The sequence below is a fragment of the Asparagus officinalis genome, chromosome 3 (assembly GCF_001876935.1).
Source record: "Asparagus officinalis chromosome 3, Aspof.V1, whole genome shotgun sequence".
NCBI classification, from domain to species: Eukaryota; Viridiplantae; Streptophyta; class Magnoliopsida; order Asparagales; family Asparagaceae; genus Asparagus; species Asparagus officinalis.
Genome location: NC_033796.1, coordinates 89,382,510 through 89,398,029, shown reverse-complemented (window position 1 = coordinate 89,398,029; position 15,520 = coordinate 89,382,510). Strand labels below are relative to the sequence as shown.

General features: G+C 34.7%; 1 protein-coding gene across 1 annotated transcript; it reads right to left on the bottom strand.

The window, feature by feature from the left end:
* Positions 9,297-13,432, bottom strand: LOC109835413 (F-box protein At1g55000). The gene is made up of 3 exons (XM_020403388.1): positions 12,993-13,432; positions 11,454-11,700; positions 9,297-9,851 (listed from the first exon to the last, which is right to left on the bottom strand). Exons 1-3 carry the CDS (start codon positions 13,430-13,432, stop codon positions 9,447-9,449), a joined length of 1,092 nt encoding a protein of 363 aa, XP_020258977.1. The 3' UTR covers positions 9,297-9,446.

Below are 15,520 nucleotides of genomic sequence, written 5' to 3'. Positions count from 1 at the left end.
GAGCTTTTGTAGATCAAGATCAAGCTTGAGTAATTTAGTTTAGGTTTTATATTATGTGTGTTAAGTACTCTAAACTCAATCATATACACACACATTTTATTGGTTATATATATATATATATATATATATATATATATATATATATATGTTTTGATTTTATAGTTTTCAAGCTTATACAAAAATAATTTTGTGAAGATATTGTTTTATTAGTTTATAGACTTAACAATCATTACATACATCTTTTATTAAGTCTATGAAGTCAGTTATGAAGTTTTAAAACATGGTGTAGTCAAAATATCAAAACAAGTATGTTTCATTTTCATGTTTTAGATTATTTTATAAAATAAAGAGATTTCTCATTTGAGAGATGCTATTTAAAACCAGTTTTTGTAACATGTTTATTATCATGTTTACAAGCATTCCCCAAAGTTTTATATTTTTCTGAATTTGTTTGTTATTTTTAAAGATAGTTTAAAAATCAGATTTCTGCTTTAAAGAGGTTGTATATTTATTATCAGTCGACTGGTCAGTCGACTGATAAAATCAGTCGACTAATCAGTCGACTGACAAAAGTGCATGCAATTATAAAAAAGATTCTGTTTTGTTTCAGTCGACTGATGAGGTTATTGGCCGACTGACGAGTTCATCAGTCGACTGATGATGTGTTGCTGGCCTGTAACAGTCAGCTCATCAGTCAACTGATGAACAGTATCAGTCGACTGACGACATCATAACAGCTAGTTTTTCAGAATTTTTAGTTTCCGTTATTTTTTCTTTTTGTGATTTTTTCTCTTGGTTTTTGGGGTTGTTTCATGAGCCTATATATACCCCATGCCCTTATACTTCTGAGGTTAATTAAGAAAAGTTTTAAAAGAGGTTTAACAAGTTTAAAGGGTGTTTAGTGTTTGTTTCAAGTTTGAGTTTTGAGTTTCAAGTTTGTGAAGCAATTTTCACAAGAGCAAAGTGGAGATCATCCTTTGGTGTTTGAGCATTCATTCTTCTCCCTCTCTCTTGTTATCATTAGAGAAGTTCTACTAAACTCTTTTTCTAGCTATTTATTGTTTTGATTATAATTTCCATAAGCTAGATTTATCTGAGTTTAGTTTGGTTTGATTTCACTCATTGTTTACACACACCCACTTGAGCTTTTAGTATTTTCATACATAGTATATTTGGGGTTATGAGAGTTATAACAATTAAGTGTGAGCCTACATTGAGTTCCCATCTATTGTAGAGAACAAACTTATTGTATTGTGAGCTTAATTGTATAGATCACTTTGTAATACACTAGTACACCAAGAGGAGTGTATAGTGAGAGATAAGATCGTCCCAAGAGGAGTGAGGTAGGTGGTAATGATTAGAAAGAGGTTGTAATTCTTAACACTTGAGGGAGACACGGGCTAGAGACCAACACTTGAGGTGGTAGTTAGTGTAGTTATATTGTGAGATTGTGAACGTTGATCAGTGAGCGTTGAAAATCGATATTGTGTGGTATAAATATTTTCGGGTGATCGTTAAAAACTCGGTGTGATAGTGGATTTCTCCTCGGGAGTGGAGAGCGGAGACGTAGGACGGAAGGTCCGAACTCCGTGATCATTTCTTGTGTGTTTGAGTTTGGCTTGTGCACTTATATCTTGCTTATCTCTATCGTCATTCTCTTTTGTATAATTTATCCACTATATCGTTTGAATTTGTTTATATTGTTTCACCCTTGTTTATATTGCTTATCCTTACATATATATTGTTGCATATCTTATTTGCTAGGATAATTTGTTAATTAGTTTTAAATTGATATATATCGGATTAGATTAGTATAAACCCTATTCACCCCCCTCTAGGGTTCTTTACTAATGGCATTAGGGTACTTTCAATCTCCAAATATGTAAGTGCTTTAAACTGGGCTTTCGACCAGTCCAAAGCTCATAAGGTGTTTTAGCAACCGTTTTACTCGGTACTCTGTTCAGAATATAAGCTGTTGTATTTAATACTTCTCCCCAGAGTGACTCTGTAAAGAAGAATAAGCAATCATACTTCTTACCATATCCTTAAGAGTCATGTTTCGACTTTCAGCTACACCATTCATGCTAGGTGATCCTGACATGGTGTACTGTGGGATGATACCATATTTCTCTAGGTATTTAGCAAATAGTCCTGAACGTTGTTCACCTAAACCATTATATCTGTCATAGTACTCACCACCACGATCAGATCTAACGGTTTTAATCCTTTTGTTGAGTTGATTCTCAACTTTAGCTTTATAAGCTTTGAATATGTTTAGAGACTCAGATTTTTCATGAATGAGATATAGGTACCCATAACGTGAGTAATCGTCTATGAATGATATAAAATATTATTAACCATTTCAAGATGGCGTAGGAAATGGACCACAAATATCTGTATGTATCAATTCTAAGACATCTGAAGATCTTTTGGCACCTAATCTCTTAACTTTGATCTGTTTCCCTTGATACATTCACATATACGTCGAAATCTGAAAAATCAAGGGAATCCAAAATGCCATCAGACACAAGACGCTCAACTCTACCTTTTGAGATATGACCCAAGCGCTTATGCCATAATGTCGCTGAATTTTCCTTATTTAATTTACGCTTAGTACCACGTGATTCCACATGTAAGGTTTTATTATATAGGTTATCATAAGTACTTAAGTAACCAGTTCCTACAATATTTAAATTTAAAGATAAACTGAATTGACTATTTCCAAATGAACAATAATAACCTGATTTGTCCAATACAGAAATAGAAATCAAATTCCGTCTAAAAGACGGTACTAGAAAAGTATCTTTTAAATCCAAATATGAACCAGTTCCTAATAACAACCTAAAGTCTCCAATTGGTTCCACATCTACCGATTGTCCGTCGCCCACAAAGATGTATCTTTCAACATCACTTGGCTTTCAGTAGCTCAGGCAACCTTGCATAGAAACACTTACATGAGTAGTAGCATCAGAGTCTAACCACTAAGTATTTCTAGGTACTGAAGCTAAATTAACTTCAGAACAGACCAAAGTAAGGAACATACCCTTATTAGCACGTCAGGCGTGATATTTGGTACAATCCTTCTTTACGTGTCCAGACTTTTTACAAAAGAAACAACCCTGATTATCCTTATGTTGTTTCTTTTGAACTGGACCCTTAGTAGTTTCATTATCATTCTTTCTTTTCTTACCCTTATTCTTAGAGGCATAAGCCAAATGAGCACTTTTAGTCTTATCTTGCTTCAACATGTCTTCTTCTTGCACACAGTATAAAATGAGCTCATTTAGAGTCTATTTTTTCCTTTTGACAGTTGTAACTGACCTTGAACTGACTAAATGCACCAATAATTCATCACAAAGATCGAGTTTAAGTGCCTTAAGTTTTGAAGTAACATGAGACATTTTCATAATGTACTCCCTGATATTTCATTTGCCCTTATACTTCATCGAAATCAAGCAAGCTAAAAGCGTGCTTATTTCTATCTTATTATTCTTTCGTAAAACGCTTTTTAATTTCGGTAAGGAAATCTTTGGCCTTAGTAATCCCTTCGGATTCTATGCTCCTGAAGGCTTCCGGAACACCGCGCTTAATAATCATAAGACTCATGCGATTTGAACGCTCCCATTTCTCATACTCCTTCTTAACATCGGGAGTGCTATCCGTATTGAGAGGTTAGGGTTGTTCAATTATTAATACAAGGTCTAGATCCATGCAGCCAAGAATAATTAAAATGCTCTCTTTCCAAACCTTAAAATTTGTCCCATTGAGCATGGGAATTAAATTGATATTAGCAGAAATTGTTGCAGCAAATGCATTAACTGAAATAAATAAATTTTTTTTTCACATTATTAACTATAATTAGTAATCAATAACATTCAAATAATAACAAATCTCATCACAAGATATCTGGCACAACATTAATATCAAGTCTTTGGACAGTAATATTAATTGCAAGTGATATCTTGTTGTAATGATCAAACACTGACAATAACTCATGTCGACTAATGAAACTATCTTTGGATCAATTCATTATTCACATGTAAACCTTATAATTGTCACACGTTTATCATCGCAGATGTGTATGCAGTCTAAATATAATTGTCACACGTTTATCATCGCAGATGTGTATGCAGTCTAAATAAATATTAACCTTCCTTTGGGCCGATTAAGTATGCAGTCTAAATAAATATTAACCTTCCTTTGGGCCGATTAAATATTTACACGAAAACATATACACAACCATCTAACATTCCTCATGAACAATTTATACATGAGAGGTTACTTTGACAACATCATGTATCAATTAATCACTTGGAATAAGAGATAACCTTAATACCTTATTATCATATTATTTGAAATAAATAACTGATTAACTACCAAATGAAGTTCTTAAAGTTACTTAAGTAATTAAAATAGTTTTCTCTATTTTAATTAGCCATAGACATGCCCACAACTTAATAGATTATTTGAGCAATTCAAATAATCCACAGCTTAATAATAAGTGGCCCATAAAATAATATATTACAGGCCCGAAACTTAAGATTATTTGATAATAACAAATAATCCACATTTTAATCACAAGCCTAAAACCAAAAAAGGAAAAGCTAATATTTTCATATCCTCACAAAAGAATAAAAACCCAGACTAAAATGATTTAGTGAGATTCAGCCTGTGAATCTTCTCAAAGAAAACTCGCCTACAGCCATTTATAATCCGACAAAAAAAATATCAAGTTCTTCTTAAAATAAATCGATGCTCGCCTGACATGAGCGTCGACCTCGCCTGATTCGAGCCGAAGCTCGCCTGAATTTCGAGACTGAGTTCGCCTGTAATTAAGCTCGAAGTTTGCCTGAGCAGAGCCTGAAGCTCGCCTGAATCGAGCACAAAGCTCGCCTGAATCAAGTCGTTCGAGCTCGCCTGCAATCGAACTTGGGCTCGTCTGAAATCGAGCGAAAGCTCGCCCGATTGGAGCGTCGAGCTCGCCTGAGAAGAAGATCCACCTTGCCTGCAGAAGTTGCTGACGAGGGTTCGCCTGAATGATCTTTCGAGCTCGCCTGGAGTGAGGGTTCTCCTGCGATTGAGGTAACCGCCGCTGCCCTAACTCCCTTCACCCCTTAGGGTTTCATAATTGAACCGCCGTCGCCGCTTGGGTTGCTGCAACCTAGGGTTTCGAAAACCCTAGGTTCCTGACTGCTGATGGCCGTCGCCACTGTCGCTTAAGCTTCTACACCCTAGGGTTCTCGATTGATTTGACAGCGGGGCCGCCAGCGAATATCGTCGGCGAGGAGCTAAGAGAACAACGACCAAAAGAAATTTCTTTTGTTGTCAATTTTGAACTTGAATTCATGAATGTTTTGTAATTGATCTTAATACATGAAAGTATCCAAATCAAACAAAACAACATAATTGAACATAAAAATTACATGATACTGTTCATGCAATCAATAGACCAACCAAATCAAACAAAACAACATAATTGAACATAAAAATTACATGATACTGTTCATGCAATCAATAGACCAAAATCGACAGGAAAAAAAGAAAGCAAAATAAAAAAAAATTTTGCTACTGTTCATACGTAACCGTCCTCAAAAAACACAGATTAAGATCAAAAAATCATAATTTTAATTTTAAACTCTAAGAACAAATCACGGTGACTCTGATACCACTTGTTGAACTTTTAACCGTGATTAATTCAAAGAGAAGAATCACAAGAACGCGGAAGCATACATGAATCTATCTGAATTTGTACGGGTCTTAATCTTAGGTTTGACCTTCTAATTTAGAGGGTCTTTCTCTTAATAGTCTCTTTAGATGAGAATAAGAGAATTAGAACTCAACCCTTAGATTAGGGACCATAACCCCTTTATATAGATTTACAGTTTTTTAATTTAGCCCCTTATTAAATTAGAATTGTAATCTGGTATCTGCACAATTAGCTCATGACATATTTAAATACCCATTGACTCAATTACCTAATTGATAATTTTAAATGGTTCAGCTGTAAAGATAGCAACACACACTGATGTAACATATGTGCCCACAAATAGATTTAATCAGATTTAAATCAAACAAGAGGGGGTTGGGAACGGGATCAGAGATTTCATGGATTTTTCGGGATCAGTGTGGTCTGTATATATGTTACCACTCACAAAAGTCGGGGTTTTTTCATATCAGTTCCTCTAATTTTCAGTACTTTGAATGGAGCTCTCTGTCAGATCTTAGTCCCCAGATCTAAAAGAGTTATTTTACATTTTCACTACTCTGAAATTACTCCCTAAAACCATTTAAATTTCTATTGGGACCCTAAAATTCTATAAATTTTCTGGAATTAGTCCCTCCGTTAGGTTCTTATGTCCAGTGCACTGGTCCTGGTTGGATTAGTGATTACCCTCATTTAATGGGTTATCACGAAGATTTCATTGTCAGGAAGCCACGATCATCTAATGGGTTTGGGTCGTAAAGAGTTGAAATAAATGGGTATGTGTTTGATTTGAAATTAAGCAAAGGGTGCATTTGGCATTCTGAAGGGAAAAAATAGAATTATCTAAAAAAAAAAAATATTTCCTCCAAACTAAGTTGTAGAAAACTAGAAGGACTAATCTGAAGTAATGTATAAGATTTCAGGGACCTGGAATTAATTTCAAATTCTAGAGCAGTAAGGGGCGACTATTGAAAAGTCCTTTTCCTTTAGTACCATATTCGTCTTTTCAATACATATCATCAAAATTTCCTACACTACTATCTAAAATAGCATATGGTTGCAAATTCACGATACGTAACAGCTATTTAAGCATCGCAACTTTTCATCATCCTTTTTTATTTAATATTTAACAAGTATTCTGACTGTATTGTGACCGTTCTCATACGAGTGTGTGCTATCTTTGGCTTGCAGAAATGTTTATTTTTGTATTAATTTCATTTTTTTATGAATATGACTAGACAAATTTCTTAAAGGACAAAGAGTAGGACATAAGACACTTTTTTCCCCTTATGGATGTCAAAATTTTAGCACAACACCGCTTGAACAACTCAATTCACCTAAATGTAAAAATGCGGTAGCTTTTTTAGTTCATAAAAAATGTGGTAGTCAATAGATTTAAATAAAAGAGAGATTAATTGAGTCTATTTAACTCAAGAAGTTGAAATCTCGGTGCTCAGAAAATTACTTTGTGGAATACAAATGACAGACAATGTAAATACTTATCGAAAAGCAACTATATATTAACTAACTACATCTTACCTCACAATCCTTTTTATTCTTTGGCAGTTGCACAGAAGTTGCAATAGCACTATTGTAATTTTTAGGGCTCTATTTGTAATTTTTAGACTTTCCAGGTGGTTATTAGAATTTTTGGCATTTTCATACAGTTATTTAAAATTTTCAAAATTTCTATAAGCCTCTTTTGTAATTTTTTAGTTGTAAGGGGTTTTTTGATGCAACTTTTAGACTATTCAGGAGGCCATTTACAATCTTAGAATTTTTAAATGGTTGTTTATAATTTTTAAGTTTTATGGGTTTTTTGTAATTTTCATATTCTACAAGGATGTTTGTATTTTTTGTATTTTTAGGGGTCTATTAGAATTTTTCTAATTTTCTAGTTTTTTTAGTCATTTTGTATTTATAGAAAGGTTAATTTTTGGATTCTTCAGAGGCTTAGTTACTCGTTGTTTTGAAGTTTTTAGGAGATTGTTTGCAGTTTTTGAATTTTAAAAGTTTGTTTGCAATTGTTCATAAATTTAAACGGGCTTTTGTAATTTCAATTTTATAAATTAGGGTTTGTTCATATTTTTTTTATCTTCAGAGGGTTATTTATAATAATAGGGGGTTTAAAGATTTTTTATAATTTTTCTTTTTTAGGGGTCCATTTGAAAATTTTAGATTTTTTTAAAAATTTAAATTTTTAGGAACATTTTGCAATTTCAAAACTTTTTGGGGCCATTTTGACTTTCAGATTATCTTAGGAGAATTTTAAAATTTTCGTACTTTTAAGAGGTTTTCTGTAAGTACGTATCATATCTTTCTAAGGTTTGTTTGTAATTTATAAATTTTAATGGGCTTGCAAATTCAATATGTTTCAAGGCTGTTTGCATTTGATATAGCTTTTTTGTAATTTTTGGATTTTTTATGAGGGTCTTTGTAATTTTTTCATTTCAAAGGTTGTTTTGTAATTTTTAGATTCCTTTATTTAAATATAATTTTTTCATGTGTACAATTTTGCATATATAAGTTTTTTTATGGTTGCATATATAATTTTATGTAGAGAGACTCCTTACATGAATTATTTTCATGTGTAATTATAATTTTAATAATATTTTTGTGCATAGTATAACCGTCGTCGTTTGACCCTCCATCGAGCCATGTGAAAAGTTCTATTCATTCAAAACCGTTAAAATTGATACGAGTGGATGAAGGGTCAAACGACGACGGGTTCACCTCAAACTTGGTGTGTTGGAGTTTTAGAATATGTAGATCAAGTTCAACGGAGCGGATCATCCACAATGTCGCTCAATCATGTGATTTTAGAGGCGTCATAGGAGGAAATCCCCTCCTATGACAAGGATACCCATTAATCTCTATATATATATATATATATATATATATATACAACTATTAAATGCTAATAATTTTCCACATATCAGGTCATCATGCATATCATTTATCAAAATTTTGCACTTATCAGGTACACGTTTCCCTCTATATAAAAACAAAATGCAAATAATTTATTTTTAACTACAACTAGGCTAAAGAAAGAAAATACAGATGACAAACCCAGGATTACGCGTTAGACAGAAGATTCATATATTACTCTGTTTCGAGTGCATTCGAGTCCAGACCGCCGGTTTGGAAGCAAATACCAGTTCTACAACCAGAACTATTTTCATTGATCTCCTCTCCACTTTTCTGTGAATGAAATCAGTTGTTGAAACAAAATGGACACAATCCCTTGGACACAATCCCAACCATACCCCCTCACCTGCTATAGTGCAGAGGGGCCCACATGAGATTTAAAAAAAAATCCCATGTGAGGCCCTCCTGCACTGTAGCAGGTGAGGGGGTGTGGTTGGGATTGTGTCCAAAGGTGTGTCTAGGGTTACATTCTCTAATTCTCTTCACCCCCATCTAGAGAGAGAAATTCGGCTATAGAGAAACCCTAAGGTTAGAAGACCCAAAACCCAAATCAAGTTTTCATCTATGGATTCAGGTATAAGCTTCCGCTCTTTTGATTCTTGTTAATCTCTTCGAATTAATCATGGCTTTATGGTTTTAGATCTCAAGTTTTATGATTCAGATCTAACATAATACGCATGTTATACAAATACAACATCATTACATATATAAAAATACACGACAAGGGCATACATTGTATGCTGAGAAATCGACCTCATTATTTAGTTTGCATCTTCCATCAAGCTCCCCTTATCATAAATCAGTACAGAAACCTCTAGTGGCCAGTTCTCTGCTGTTCCCAGCTAAGATCCTCCGATAACTGCATAATAGCAGCCCTTGGGTCACCATTGGAGACGGACAGATAGTATTCTGCAGTTCCATCATCCACATTCATGCTTCTTTTCACCGACTCGAGAAGGATTCTACTTCTGCCTCTTCGTTCAGTAGCAGACACCGTAGAGGGAGTAGCAGCATCCTTAAGAGAGGGTATTTGAGGACAGCCGTCTTTATCAAGATATAGAACTGCAACTTCTCGCTTTGCATGAGCATCCAACTCGATACAGCATGTGCTATTGCTGAGAATCTCTGGTTTATTGATGCTGATGGGGATGAGAAGCCTCTCTCTTGAGTAGATACCATGCTCACTCATCATATTGTTCAATCGTTTTATATCCACCACCTGGACATACCAAGCATATAAATTCAGCGTTACAATCCAAAAAAGGAAAAAGAATTGGGATGAATACTGAAAACGATGATAATAGCAATCTTATTCTAACTTATCAACTTGGGATTTGAATTCCCCTTCACTGCCAAAAAAGTACTGGAGAAAGCAACTTTTAATCATAACCATCTATAGTTTAGTTGACAGCTGTTTGAGTAAAAGTAGGAATGAATCGCGTACATGGAGTACACAGCAACTGTAAAATTTCCAATAAATCGCAACTGTCTACAATATAGTGAACAGTTGTTATTAAAAATAGTGGTTTCTCTGCTACATTTTTGCACTAGCAGGATCAACAACTAGCTGCAGAAATTTGAATATGGGAGGAAGAAAGTTTTAAAACCGATAAAGGAACCGATAAGAATAGAGGCAGAGAGCAGAAGCAGGAGGATTGTGTTCAGTGGAGTAAGTGGTGTTTAACGGTAAGCATTGCTAAAGAAACAAAAGTCCTACAGGATGGTAAAGGCAACATGACGCAGCGCGGAAGTGATAACCTCGGAATCCACCAAGGGTGTTCTCTGAAACCACAAAGAACGATCTTCGAATCCACGAAGAACTTCGAATCCACGAAGAAAATATTAAAAAAGAGAAATTTTATTGATGAAAAGTTATTCTCCTTTGGGGTTACATGACTCTTCTTAAATAGAAAAACAAATAAGATTCCTAGTAAGACTTAGAATTACAAAAATAGAAAGTATCAAATAAGACTCCCAGTAAGACTAGAATTATAAAAAAAAGAAAGTGTCAAATTCTATCCTAAAAAGACTCCTTATAATAGAGGAAACAAATCATGAATCAAAATTGATTTTGTTTCCTAATCTAATTTGACTCTAAAATTAAATTTATTTTGATTTTGTTTCCTAATCTAATTTGACTCTAAAATTAAATTTATTTCCTAATCTATATTTCCTAATCTATATTTCCTAATCTAAATAGACTCCAACTTAGATTAAGCGTCCTACATCACAACAGCAAGAAATTAACCTCAATCGTACGAAAGCTGAATGAGCTGAATTCTTTCTCAAGTTGAGACGAACCTGAATTCCACAAGCGGATGAAAAAAAATGAGAGAAATTGGTTTCTAAGCATCCTTCGGAACGTCTTATACCCACAACTTCAATCCCTGTGGGCATGCCCTCAACATCTTAATTTTTTTTTGTGTAGGCATCTACATAGAAAATAAATTAAGCAAAATATCGAAAACAAACTTAGCAACTTGTTGAAATCTATTCCCAGCCTCTAACATTATAATGAAATGATGAATTCTCATCAATTTTCCCCTCCTATCGAAACATGCTCAAGAAAGGCATAAATTTAACTGAATTAGTTTTCCATTCAATATTACAACAACCAGCGCTTGCTAATTTAACAAACCGACCATCTTGAAATAATCTCACAGAGCATATGCTTATCAAAAAAGAAAAAAAAAACATAAATAATTAAACCCTATTTCATCCAAACATAAAAAAGAGGGATGAAAATAGAATGATAAATGAGAAAGACCCAAATTCATCCAATCACCCACCAAAAAAATAAAAATAAAAATAAAAATTTTACCTGCACGGAATACTTAAGGGCGAGTCCAGCGACGGAATCACCCCGCTGCAAGCGGTGCGAGATGGCGAACCGATCGAGGCCGGGACTCCTCCAGAACGCCGCCGACGACGGGGTCCCCATCACGCGCTTGACGTTCCACGGTTTCCTGAAGGCGAGCTCCAGCAGCTCGCGGTCGGAGGCACGACGGAAGCGCCAGAAGCGGCAAGATGACCGCAGCGGCCGCGGGCCGACGGCGTCGGTGGCGAGGCTGGGGAGGGCTCCAGGATCGAGCGGAGGATGTCGCCGGAGAACCCGGAGTTCATCGCGGAGAGGACCGGGATCGAATCAATTGGGAGAGAGAGGGGGAGTGGGAACGGGATGAGGGATTTCATGGATTTTTTGGGATCAGTGTGGTCTGTATTTATGTTACCACTCACAAAAGTAGGGGATTTTTCATATCAGTCCCTCTAATTTTGAGTACTTTGAATGGAGCTCTCTGTCAGATCTTGGTCCCCAAATCTAGAAGAGTTATTTTACATTTTCACTACTCTGAAGTTACTCCCTAAAACCATTAAATTGCTATTGGAACCCTCAAATCCTATAAATTTTCTGGAATTAGCCCCTCCGTTAGATTCTTATGTCCAGTGCACTGGTCCTCCTGGTTGGATTACTTATTACCCTCATTTAATGGGTTTAGAACGAAGATTTCACTGTCAAAAAGCAATGATGATCTAATGGGTTTGGATCGTAAAAGAGTCGTTGAAATAAATGGGTATGTGTTTGATTTGAAACTAAGAAAAGAGTGCATTTGGCATTCTGAAGGGAAAAAAGAAGAATTATCTAAAAAGAAATATTTCCTCGAAACCAAGTTGTAGAAAACTAGAAGGACTAATCTGAAGTAATGTATAAGGTTTCAGGGACCTGGAATTAGTTTGATTATTCAACAGCCAAATTTCAATTTCTAGAGCAGTAAGGCTGCGTTTGGTAAAGGGTTAAGGAAGAGGGATTAAGGAAAATGATTAACTTAGTTAATCCATCATGAAGGGTTAAAAATATTCTTATTCCGTTTGGATTCGATAGTTAAGACAATGTGTTAAGTCTTTTGTGTTTGGCAAATGAAGAAGGGTTAAGGAGATTAATCTCATTATTTTTTTAAAAAATACCACTTTCGTCCTTACTGAAAATTTATAAATAATTGCCTCATTAAAATAAAAAGAACTTGAATTTATGTAAAGTTGACTATAAATGATTGTTCAGAAGGTAAAATTATCATTTTCACTTCATTTCAAAAGCTAAAGAGAGATAATGAGCTAACAAAATATTATATGGCTGCTTATCTATCAATAAACCTGGCAAAATAGATTTGATTATTCAAGGGAAAAAATCTACTCAATAGCTCCATATATAATTATAAAATTTTCTCATATAAAGATAATAAAAAGACATAATTCAACCTCCTTATACTTTAATAATTGACAACTACATACATCAATTATTCCAAAGCTGTAGAGCAATCCTGTTGTGAAGCTGCTCACCCCTTAAACTTTCATCTGCACCAACCATATATTGGGATTCTCTCGAATCTTAGGATGAACGTCTATGTCAGCCGTAGGAAGTTGGATATACTCTTGTTTCAAAGATAATATAGCATTAAGCACATTATTAAAATGCCTACTAATAGTCTCTCCTGAATGTTGAAATATCTCAGCTAATACTCGATTTGAAAGGGCATGTGAAATTCCGTATAAAAATATACATAGTTGTTCATTGCAGCTTAAATATCTAGTTGGCCTTAAAGCATTCTTGTCAAGTAGAACATTTTTTAGCAAAAGAATTGCCTCAGAACTCATTCGGAAGCAAGAATATGAACGATAAGAATGTCCAGCCAACATATCTTCTACAAGCATATGACCAGAGAATGGCCTAGTTCGACATGGCCGAGGTACTTGCTTCATCACATTCGATTGATTAATGACACTTGTAATCATCTCGTTCCACATGTACTCATCCTCATCTTCATCATTCAAAAGCAACGCCTCTATAAGATCATTTTCATAAAAGCAACGCCTCTATAAGATCATCTTCATCATCAAGTGCTTCAATATCGCTTGCAATATCTTCAAATGAATTCATCTTCAATCAAATTATAAACAAAAAAATCATTCAATTTGTTGTAAAGAATGGAGCTTATAATCACATATAAAAATAAATGCAATCAGCAATAAAAACAATGTATGCTATGTTGATGAATATGGATGATTATAGAATCAGACTCCAAGCATAAAAAAACCTAGGATTATATAATCAGACTCCTATTCTTATTTGCCTCCAGCATCTACCAATGGGCTTCAAATTTATGAAGCACAATGAACAATTAATACAAAAAATAATTAATCCTAATCACACTTAACATTGCGTAGGAGTTCATCCCGGTTCATATGTTACTAAAAACAAAGTGGACAATATTTAGCCTATTATTCCTCAAAATTGTTCAAAATTTTCTGTTGCAAGCTCAAATTGAAGAGATCTGCTAGAGTTAAGGACCCTAAACAAGCTAACTGAACCCATATTAACAGACTAGAACATGGCCATCCTCACCCTTCATTTGTCCATTTCACACACAATGGCAGTGTTACAACCTAGCGACAAACCAACTAGTTAAAACCTCCGAATATTGACAGAAGCATCCTATGAGAGAAACTGGCAACATAAGCCTGAAAAATTGAACATATAAAAGGATTGTGAATAAAATATCAGTAACCTGCCTGCATCTAAGGAAAAGCACTAGAACTAAATGGCAAAACAGGATTGTGAATAAAATATCAGTAACCTGCCTGCATCTAAGGAAAAGCACTAGAACTAAATGGCAAAACATTTTAAGTATGGACCTCAGACCCATTTTAAATAACAGCCCAATCAAGCAAGGGGTATTAGTCAATGTATTCTTGTTTTTGATGAACTAAAATATGTCACTAGACATTAGGACAAATAACCTCTTTGCAAATAGACAGTCTCATATCATACACATCTGTAACAAATAATATAGAGTAAACTTTTGTCCATGTCTTGCAATTTCAGATAAATCTCTAGCTGAATACGACAGCCATTATATTTAAAAAAACGATACGTGACTAAACCAGAAAATTAGATGAGGAGAAATGCTCAAAAACTGAAATAAGATGACTGCAACCAAACCCTTTCAGATCAATATTGGCCCCGTGGTGGTTATATCATGCTACCAAATGAAAACCACATTCACTTTCTTTAGCTCACTATAATTGTACCTAATAGCATCTTAAAGACCATGAAAATGAAGATTTTCTAATGTTCTCTAAACCAAACAATCAATACTCTAATGATGTTCCAAGCATGACACTATAACTGATAGCCTTAGACCTCACCTAAGTTCCCTCACGAGTCTAAAATTTTCATCTACACCATTCAGTAAACATTAGCATAATTAGAGAGCATCTTCAGCAAACATGATGGCCCAAATTTTGCTCTCGTTTAACTTTAAGCATAATGCATGTTTGCTCAAAACCAACCTTCCACCAAATATCTTAGAAAGCCATCCACCAGGTATGACTCAAGGCGTAGCCCCAAAAGAAAGAAGACCGGACAAGGCCGACAGTCGAGGAGTTCCACCCAAACTTTTGTCCATGTCTTGCAATTTCAGATAAATCTCTAGCTACTGGCGCATCTGGGAATAAAGCATTTGAAGCTACAGGTCATGGACCTGGGAATAAAGCATTTGAAACAACAAGCTAAATCTGATAACGACAAAGGGTCTTAGCAAGCACAAAAGCTATTGGGTGGAGCAAGGTTGTTCCATTCAGTAAACATTAGCATAATTAGAAAGCATCTTCACAGGCATTTGATCTAAAGTTCGGCATATTTCATTGGCCCAAGGAGAGGCATCAATAAAACAAAAGTCTTCTTTGTGGCTCAAACCTTATCCTCATTTAACATTGAAATAAAATATTGACATGTAAAAACAAAAGTCTTCTTTGTGGCTCAAACCTTATCCTCATTTAACATTGAAATAAAATATTGACATGTACAAATGCATAATGAAAAGTCACCTATCT

Bases quoted from the DNA above. Each gene is read 5' to 3' on its own strand.
- LOC109835413 (XM_020403388.1), bottom strand. From the start codon at position 13,432: ATGTGGAACGAGATGATTACAAGTGTCATTAATCAATCGAATGTGATG. The intron at 11,701-12,992 runs GTTGGTGCAGAT...AGCCCTCCCCAG, and splicing joins CGAGAGAATCCCAATATATG to CCTCGCCACCGACGCCGTCG. The intron at 9,852-11,453 runs GTAAAATTTTTA...TGGTATGTCCAG, and splicing joins CCCTTAAGTATTCCGTGCAG to GTGGTGGATATAAAACGATT.